The sequence below is a fragment of the Lycorma delicatula genome, chromosome 2, assembly GCF_047948215.1.
Source record: "Lycorma delicatula isolate Av1 chromosome 2, ASM4794821v1, whole genome shotgun sequence".
Lineage (NCBI taxonomy): Eukaryota > Metazoa > Arthropoda > Insecta > Hemiptera > Fulgoridae > Lycorma > Lycorma delicatula.
In genome coordinates, this window is record NC_134456.1 from 201,501,567 (window position 1) to 201,512,187 (window position 10,621).

At 28.1% G+C, this 10,621-nt stretch overlaps 1 protein-coding gene across 4 annotated transcripts in view; it reads left to right on the forward strand.

Annotated features, from left to right (window-relative positions):
* Tmem63 (transmembrane protein 63) overlaps positions 1–10,047 on the forward strand; it is a 94,590-nt gene extending 84,543 nt beyond the window's left edge. For 3 of the 4 annotated variants that reach the window (XM_075357009.1, XM_075357012.1, XM_075357011.1), the window contains 2 exons: positions 5,215–5,477; positions 9,875–10,047. In XM_075357009.1, coding sequence (XP_075213124.1) covers positions 5,215–5,477; positions 9,875–9,917 — 306 coding nt within the window. In that variant the 3' untranslated portion in view covers positions 9,918–10,047. Of the gene's footprint in view, positions 1–5,214 lie in introns of all 4 variants that reach the window. The other variant, XM_075357010.1, reaches the window with a different exon arrangement.
* Positions 10,048–10,621: the final 574 nt, after the last annotated feature.

A 10,621-nucleotide genomic window follows, 5' to 3' on the forward strand; every position in this document is an offset into this window, starting at 1 on the left:
ATATATATTAGTTACATGAAAAGAAAAAATTTTGCAAACACTATATCCGCTAGGTGGCGCCGGTGTTGACATATTTACAGATTTTCTTCTTATATATATATATATATATATATATATATATATATATATATATATATATATATACAGGATCATTCACAGGAACCGGATGTTTTTAAAATAATCATAAAAAATTGAATATTTACTTTAAAAAAGTTTTATTGGTACTGAAACACTTGTTAAATCAAAGCATTTGTTACTTACTCATGAACGAAAAATTATGTCCGGCAAGTGATGTCCATTTTGGGCAATACATTGTTGTAGCCTTTCACGGTAACTGGCCTCAATTCTTTTGCAGCATGTTTACATCAATCTGGGTGACGTGATGAATTGCGATCTTTAGGTCCTCCAATTTACGCGGTTTATTGCTGTACACACGCGATTTCAGAAACCCCCACAGAAAAAAATCACAACTACTCAAGTCGGTGGACCGAGGGGGCCAAGGAATGTCGCCAAATCTGGAAACGAGCCGTCCCGGAAACAAGTTACGAGAACAGCCATCGTTGCCCTCGCTGTGTGCGCTGTAGCACCATCCTGCTGGAATAACCCATTTTGAAAATCGATTTCCTGGTTTCGTAACTCAGGGATGAAAAACGTATTCAACATCGCAATGTAACGATCAGCTGTTACAGTTACGGCAGCGTCATTTTCTTCAAAAAAATATGGTCCAATAACACCGACTTTTCCTATTGCACACCAGACAGGCACCTTTGAGCTATGAAGTGGTCTCTCGTAAAGCTGATGTGGGTTTCTTTCTGCCCAATACCGACAATTCTGTTTGTTGATGAAGCCATTCAGGTGAAAATGGGCTTCGTCACTCATTAACAATAACAAATTTTCATTTTCTTCAAATATGGTAAGCATTTGTCGACAAAATTGTAATCGCTACGTGAAATCTTGCTCGTTTAACTGCTGCACGACGGCTATCTTGTAAGGATGGAAATGCAGGTCTGTATGCAGAATTCGTCTTACCGTACTTGTGCTCATTTGAAGCGCTGCTGAATGCCTCTGAATAGAGCGGCGTGGGCTTCTGACAATGGCTTTCCTTACTCGTTCGATGTTCTCCGGAGTGCTAGAAGTTCGTCGGGGACCCGGTGGTTTTTTCTTGAATATTGAACCGCTTGTTCGAAGGTTTTTTACCCATCGCAATATTGTGTTACGAGAAGGGACACTTGCATTACGATGGATATTAAACTGACGGCGGAAATTTCGCTGAACAGCAGTTACGGATTCGTCATTTTTGATTCGTCACAAAACTGTCATATGCGTGCAGGCGTTGGTCTAGCGTCCACGGCTCCATCTTAAAGACTAAAATGTAAATGCTATGAACAAAGGAAACGTCAGACATCAGCCACGTGCCCCTCCCACCGCGAACGCCCGAGTACAACCCACTTCAAAAACATCCGGTTCCCGTGAATGACCCTGTATTATATAAAAGGCAATGTTCGTATGTGTGTCCGCTATAGTCTAAAAAACAACTGGACCAATTTACAAGCAGGGAAAGGGAAAAAGACAAATAGAGAAAAAGGGAAAAGTAAAAAAAAGATATAGGAAAAAAAAGAGAAAAAGGGAAATAGGAAAAAAGTAAAAAGGGTATAGGGAAAAAGAGATAAAGTGAATGGTTAAATTTTAATTTTGTGAAGTTTTGTACCAAACTTTCAATTGTATTCATTTAAATTAGATTTGAGTGTATATATATATATATATATATATACACTCAAATCTAGCAAAAGCAAAGCATTGCCAGGTCTCCTATTAATACATTTATTATTAATACATTTATTTTATTCTCAGTAGCTTTTAAAATAACTTATTAAATATCATTAAATATTTGATTAGTGTCTAAATTTTATTGTAAATTTAATGACTTTTGTACACTTCATTGTTTTCTATATCATTCTTTATTTCTTGAAATAATAAATTAAAAAATAAATTATCTTGTAATAGAAAATTAACTTGTAACCATAACATTTTTGGTAATTTAGTGTATTTATTAAAAATATTAATTATGTGTTTTTTTAACAGGAAACTTTCCCTCAGAATAATCCATGTGAATCATCATCTTCTCAGTATTCCTCTCCCATTTTCCTTGCCTCAACACAGAGTGGTATGATTAAGTAAATGTGTATACTTATCTAATAATTTTTAAAATATCTGTCATGTCAGTCTGTTATTACTTGGTTATTTTAATTTTAGATTATTGCTGTGAAGTATATTGGTTTTATAGTAGCAAATCTATAAATTATTTCCTTACTTTTTTAACACTAAGTGAAGCTGAGCCTGCTTATTTATCTTTTTCATGACTTATTATTTTATTAATTTTAGCAGCCTAAGCTGTTTAAAGTGTAGTGTACAAATAAATTATTTGTACAAGATATATTGAAAGTGTTTTGGGGAATTCTATATTGGATCATTTGTAAATTTTCATTGATTTAATTTTCATGTGCAGTGTGCTCATGCCTATTAGAAACAGATTGTGTCCTTTTTTCCATTTACTTTGCTGACTGTAATTAGAATAACTGATTTTATTAGTGAAATGTACATGTTCAAGTATTAAAATCAACTGAACGGTTGGCTATCTCCAGAAACTTCAATGTGTGATTTATATTATGGTAATTACTTCCAGAAATTTGACAAAAATGTTTTAAAAATGGTCCAATTTTTTAACTTTACAGACTTATTTCATAAAGATCCAGTAATTGGTTAGTGGTTGTTTTTTAACTGTACTAGTTATACTATATTTGTTGTTTATAAACTGTAGAACTACAGACTTATGTTCAATTACTGTTATATGAAAATGAGAGATACATTCTTGTAAAAAAAATTGTATAACCTTGATTGGGATTTAAACCGAAAACATATTATAACTGTTACATGGGGCTTCTGGACTATTTTGAGTGCACCCTTATTTGGTTGGATGACAATATTATGTTGGTTTTTTTTTTACAAGTTGATTCCTAGAAAACCTTTTCTTTTGCTTACAATCTTTTTGTTACAATCCCAAACTATGAATCAAACTCGATTCATAATAGTTTTCAGTATATTTGTTAGTCACTCTATTAACTGAATTAGTGCAATAAATTTTTATCTTTGGAATTTTGCCTACAGCCATGTCTCAGAAGTTTTGGCTTGAGCCAGCCTGAACAAAACAAACAAATCAAATTATAGTTACCATCTAATATAAAAAGTTCCATTCAATTATTCTCATTGGTTTAAGACTAGTTGAGGCTAGCCTTAGATTGTTTGCCTTTTTTAAATTAAAAGCAAAAACAATTATTAGTAGTTTAATTAGTTTGAAAATTAGCTGGAACTTTTGGAAGGTTTTGACACTCAGTATCCGTTTGATGGTGATTTTATTTAAAATTTTTGTTTCTTTTTTTATTAACTGTCAAAATGCTAGATAAAGAAAATGTGAAACTTTACTCTCTCTTTCTGTATGAAACAGATTTAGTATGTGTATACTGCTTAGATGCTAATTATAAAAATTATTGTTCAAAATAATTCTTACAATCTTAATAAGAAAAATGATTTAAAAGAACTTTGTGGATAGTAAATAATAATTCTGTTATTGTTGCTACTAAATTATTATTTTGTCCCAACTTACATGTCTACATGAGGATTATGATATACTTCAGGTGTTCTGTATTACTTCAAAAGTGTGCTTGAAGTTCAAAATAATTATATGAAAAAAGTTAATTACATAATGAGTGTACAGATAAAAATATTGGTGTTTGGCAAAAAAATTAAAATTTCTTTCTCTAACAAAGTTTAGTTTTCTTTATTTTCAGAATTTCCTTTTTATTAAGAAACAGGAAATGTAAAGCAATATGTGAAACCCAGTGGGTGTTCATTCATTGGTGAATGCCCTGGGTTTGTTACTTTCTAGATTTTATTCCTGTACTCCAATTTTTAATAAATTAAGGAACACCTATTAATATAACAAAACTACTTTTTAATAATACTTTTAGATATTACATCTTGTATTTTTGTACCCATGCTGAGTTAACTGTTAAACTGTTGCATTTATTTAAGGAAAAAGAAAACTAGGATTCAGTGTTGTTTTAGTTATATTTCTTTAATTAATCTATAGTTTGTTATATTAGATTATCCTTTCTCAGCCTCTTTTAAGTTTATGAAATATGTAAAGCACGTGAGGTGGTGGCATCTATGTACCTTTTGCTGAGGTTATTGATTATACATAACCAGATCCTGAGTATATATCCAGTATATATATATATATATACTCTGTATATAAGGAGATTACATTTTAAGGGAATGGTAATTTCTTACTCCCCATACATCAAAATCTAAAGAAAACATTCACCCCCCCCCCCATCACATCATGCAACCATAATACTGTTCTTTTATTTTAAAAGTTGGTAAAAAATTTGTATTTTTTTTTTGTATTTTTCAGGAGTTATAAAATTGTTAATTTCAGTTTTATTTCACACTCTGAAAAAATTTTGATTATAACACAATTTGAAGTCTCAAATTTTATCTTTCATTATTGCCTGTTATAAAATAGAAAGTAAAGGATTTCATTGGTTGTGTTGAGATTGTTTCTGTAATAGTTTTATTGATATCATATTCTCATTTTAATCTGTATAAGCAGTAATAAAGAAAATTTAAAAAAATAAGTACAAAATATTCATGTCAATTTATTCCCTAGGTCAATAAGTTCAAATAATGCAATACTGTATATTTAATTATCAGCGTTGTTTTCATGTTACATTTGTTAAGATATTGGATTGATAGATAACAGCTAAAAAAATTATGTTACTTTCTTAATGCTGTAACCAGAGATTAACTTTACAGACGTTTACTGATAACTACGTATAATCATCTTCAAAAGATTATTGTTTAAAAGTTAATTTGAAAGAAAGTTTTTCATACTTTGTAATATTTGTTATTTTATTCATAACTTCTAAATTTTTAAAATTACTTTTGATAATTCTTCACGTAATATATTTTCATACCACATATTATTTAGATTGGTGGTATTCTTCACTCTCTCCTTCTTATATGTTCCATATTAACTTTAAGTCATCAGCTAAAAGTGATTTTAAAGAACAATAGAAGATAAGTATCAATTTACATTGGGACACTCATTTTAATCTTTCATTATTTACAATAATTTTTGTTATTTTATTACTATAGGGAGGTCCATCACCTGAAAATGTAGGAAGTCCAAGACACAATGTATTACGACACCAGTTTGTACCTGATGTGCTACAGCGTAACCCTATTGCACCTGATCTACAAACATCTCCTCGTCAACCAGATGTTGTTACCGTATTCAGTTCAACCGAAGGATTAGCAGCACTTCAACGCACCTATGGCACAGATCATACCTTCCAGCCTCCTCAGACAAGTGATAACACTACTTTGTACCAGAATTATGATACAACTAATACAGAAGCGTAAATAATTAACTCTTCAAGTTGTGATTTATTAAATTATTTTAAATTAAATCATGCTAACATCACTTAAAAGATAAGATGAGTTATATATATTAAGACTCGAGTAACATAATCATTATAAAAATTCTTGCCTTTGTGATGAGTATATACTTATTTATTTAATTAGGTTTTTTATATTAATAATTTACATTTATATTGTTTATTTTTATTAAGTGTATTGTTTGTTAGTTTATTTATTAATTTTGAAATTGAAACCATGTTAATAATAATTAGTCCTGACTAAACTACATGAAATTCATAAGGTAATTTAGTATATATTTACACAGTTTTTACAGCAATTTTTCTACTCCATTATTTAAACTTAAATAATGAAAAGATAGTATTCTTTTTGTTTCTTTACTTAGAAAATACTTCAATGACCCAACTTTGCTCATAACATTTTATAAGTCATTAAAACGTTTTAATGGATTTATTTATGAAAAATTGTAAATTTCTTACATTTCAATATTTTAAATATACTTTTATCTATATTAAATGGTAGAATTGTTTTTGTGGTGAATAAATTTTAATTTTTTTAAGAGGAAAACATATTACTTTCTTATAGATACATTAAGGTTCTTTGGATAAATGAAAATAATATTGTGTTGAAATCATCAGTCTGAAAATCAATGGTGTAGTGATTCTTTTTTATGCATGCATACAAGGCTTAAGATGTATGAGTTGTGAAAAAAATTTTACCTTGGATACCTTTTTCTATGAACATGGTGATGTTTTTGGTAAATGTGTGCTTATATTCTAACATTAATTTTTCCATTCAACACTTTAGGCTTACCTTAATTCATTACTATTCCAAAAATATTTTAAACTTTTTTTAAGACCAAATATATTCCCAAAATTTTTATATTTACATTTAAATTATTCCATAATTAAATCAATCTGAACATGTTAAATGATATAAGTAAACCTGTTCTTTAATAGAATTTCTTTAATAGAAGTAAACAAATCAATGAAATATTAATTTATTATTATTTCCTTAAATTAATAATTGTATTATTTTAATCATTACCTTATTTAATTAGTATACTACAAGACAAAGTATTTATAGACTTAGGAACTATTTTGTAATTGTAATTAGTGGGAAAAAATTTAAAGTTAGAATAGCAGGGTAAGTATATTTTTACATTAATAAATACCAGGTGATTCAAAAAGGACTTCACAACTTTAAAAGCATATAAAAATGTATTTAGGTAACGTACAGATTCAGTTGAATCACCTGAAATCTCATATGAAATCTCATTTCATAGCAAAACACATCAAATTTCGACTCGCGTAGTTCATTAGTACCGAATTAAGCCACCAGTGCTAAAAATGAATTCATTTACTGGTGCATAAAGTACTAGCTGTTTGTTTTGGTTTCACAAACTGCAGTTTAACATAATTTTCTTAGAGAGTATGGTATGGACCCTCCTAGTAGGCATACTATTTCCTCTTGGCACCAAATCAAAGGTCAATGTTTTTTGTGCCCTAAGCAAACAAAGACTGTATGTATGGCCCATTCTTCTTGCAGGAAGCAACCGTAAATGGTACCGTTTATCTGGAGGTGCTTCAAAATTTTCCAATTCCTCAGTTAGGTGATAATAACAGAGATAGAAGCCATTACTGTCAGCAAGATGGGGCACCACCTCACTACCACCTAGAAGTCCAAGATTTACTTGATACTCAATTCTCGGATTGGTGGATTGATTGCGAAGGTCCAATTGCGTGGCCACCTCGCTAGATTTTTTCTTGTGGAGTTTATTAAAGTTTGGGTTTACATACCATCTTTGCCTGCTGATCTTGTTGAGTTAATACTTCAAATTAAGCTGCAGCTCCATAGGTAACACCTTATTTGCTGGCTACAGTCTGGAATGAAATCGACTACAGGTGGGATATATGTCACATTACAAACAGAAGTCATATCGAACCAAAGTGAATGTTGGGTAACAAACTTGATAAGTTTTTCTATGAGTGATATCTCGACCAAATCTTAATAAATTTTTATATGCTTTTAATGTTAGAAGTCCTTTTTGAATTGTCCAGTATATGTATTGTAATTCACAATCTGTTTACATTGATAAATTTTGAATTTGTCGAAATTTAGTTTTAGAAGAAATAATTTTTGTTTAATACGTAATTTACTTCATGAAATAAAATTATTTTGGTCAGGATTGTAATAGGAAGCGGGTGTTCTTTTTTTGAGAATATTTCTTAATTCTCCATTGGTATCTGAGTATGATAAATATCTCCATAGAATCTCTAAGTAAAAACATGTGGTTAAGTTATTTGAAAAAGATTATTTTCATACAATTAAATATACATTTAATTTATTAACCTGCCTAGCTGTAAATGTATAAATAAATAATTTCTAATCTTATTCACTGGTAGCAAAATTGATAGTAGTTTTGTGCAGCTACTCGTTTACAAGGAGAGTAAAATGAAATTCTTGAAATTGGACTTTATAAAACTTAAATTTAAAACAAATGTAAGAAATTCTGGTTTTTTTCCCTAAATAGAAATAAAATACTATAAACATGTGCTTTTGCAACAAATGTCACTCGAGAATGATATCAATAAATACTATTGATAACTATTAATATATACTATTAATAACTATTAATAAATACTTTATCAGTTTAATTACTGGAATTTGTTGTTAACTGCATGTGTATTAAACAATAGATACAGGATTTTATCTATTGATAACTATTACTTTCCAGTAACTATGTCAATAAAACACTGAATAATATTTTACGTATTTCCATTGCATATAATCTTTAAAGCATTATATTTGATATTTCATTACTTGCTTATGAAATGTTTCCTTTGTTTTATGTATTCTTAAATATTAAAAAAATTAAAGCCTGAAGTTCAAATACTCATATCATATATAAATTCGGAAAAGAGTAGAACAATTCTTCTCTTAATGTAATATTTATATTCACCTTAAAGAAAATTTTAAATGTTATACAAGTTATATATTTTTATTTATTTTAAATCTATTTCTATTGGCTTGGAATAATGGTGTTTTGTGAGAAACTTTTGATTGTTAAACAATTAATATGTAACAAATTTGAATATTGTATTGTTTATATTTTAGTAATATAAGAAAGCCTCTTCACTGTTCTGGATTATTATAAAATCTTATGTGTAACTGAAGAGCATGATTCTGACAAATTTTTTCCTCATCAAAGAAAACACTGCTGAGATTTATAACTGTATTTGTTATTTTGAAAATAACATACTAGCACAAATTCTGTTATAGTTTATTTTTAACTTAGTAGAATTAATAAGCATCCTAATTATTATTATTATTATATTTAGAAGAATTATTATTTTCCTAATTTTATAAACAACCTGAATTATATGTGTAATTCAGATAATTTATTTTTTTATTTACCAAATATTATATCTAATATATTTACTAGTCTTTTATTATGATAATTTATTTACTTACGTGATTATTTTTAAACTATGCTTAATATCTGTTATAAACTTATATTTCTGTTGATCAGAGTGTTATTTTTATATTGTTAATTTATTACTGAAATTTTGATTGCAGCTAATTAATTAATCTTGTTATTTAATTGCTTATTTATTCACTTACAGTTTGTTTGTATTTTTTTTTTTTGCAAATATTGTGATATTTTAGCTACAGTATCTAGATTTTTTTGTTAAATTATAAATGCAAACAAATTATTTGCCACTCTTGTTAAAAAAATTTTCCATTTGTATTTCAATTGTGTAATAAAATAATGGTTTGAGAAAAAAGTAGTTGACTTTCTGAATACTGTTCATATTAACTGTATTATTTTTTTATGCCATAGGACAGTATGTTAACTTCTGAAATAGATTTTAATCAAAACTAAATTCTGTTTCAGTAACACTTATATGAAGTCTAAAAAAAAATTACCTTTCATTAAATTATAAAGATTAAACTGATACTTTAAAGATTGCGGTTACCCAATCCATTTTCCGGGTGATTTTTTTTATATCATTCACAGTCAGTTCTTATATTATGCTGGGGGATGAGTGATTAATTACTGTTAAAGGTTACTTTTGGGAAGCTTTACATTTGTATTTACAGTTTCAGGAATTTTGGCCTGAGACTGAATGAAACTGTAATTGAGCTTGCTACTTACCTCATATGAGGCAGCATAATTTAGATTAAAAATAAAATACTCATAAATAAAAAATATTAACATATTTATGACTAACATGTTATCAGTTCCAAAAAATTTTAATTTATAATGTTTAGGAATATGTTAATATTTTGTTTGCTGTGATTAATTTTTATTTAATAAGTTTTCTTTTTTACTGCATTTCTTTAATTAATTTAGTTGACATTTTTTGTGTTTCAGAAAACATACCACAAAGAAACTTGAAAAAGGTGGAAACATTTAACAGATCTCATGTTTTCTGAATCATCTTTTGTGTTATTTATTTATATAAATTATATATTTTTAATTATTTATTTATTGTTTGTAGAAATATGTCATACTTAAAAAATTAAATTCAGTTTAAATGAAAGATACATTGTTTGTTGTTGATCTTTTATTTTCTTGTATACACTGTATTGCCGCTTAAAAGAATTGACTCCATACATTTTTAGCTTCTTGAACTATAAAATAATTTAAAATAAAGAAAAATAAGTTGGAAGTAAGTACAGATGCTTTGTGTATACAGCGCTATTCAAACCAAGATAAAACAGAATGTTAAATTACTGAATTATGCATGTATACCTATGTACTGATTTCTTTGAAAAATTAACTTAATTTTTTGGTTTACCCCCCACCTTAATTGTCTTTGATATTTATTTTATTATCTACTTCTTTGGGTGGAAGTATTTTCATAATCATTGTGTGACAGAAATATTAAAGAATTCTGCAATCTGATAATTATGAATTCAGTATTGTCAGTTAGCTGTGTCTCCTGCTTAAGTGAAGTACTTAACTAAAACAATTGCTTAAAATACACACACTGTAGTGGGGGGGGGGGGCATGTTATTAATAATTTTTTCTCCAGAATTTATTAAAAAGTAGAAATAACAAAATTAAACAATTTTAATTATAATTAGAAAACCTTAAATTGTAAAAAGTTTTTTTATC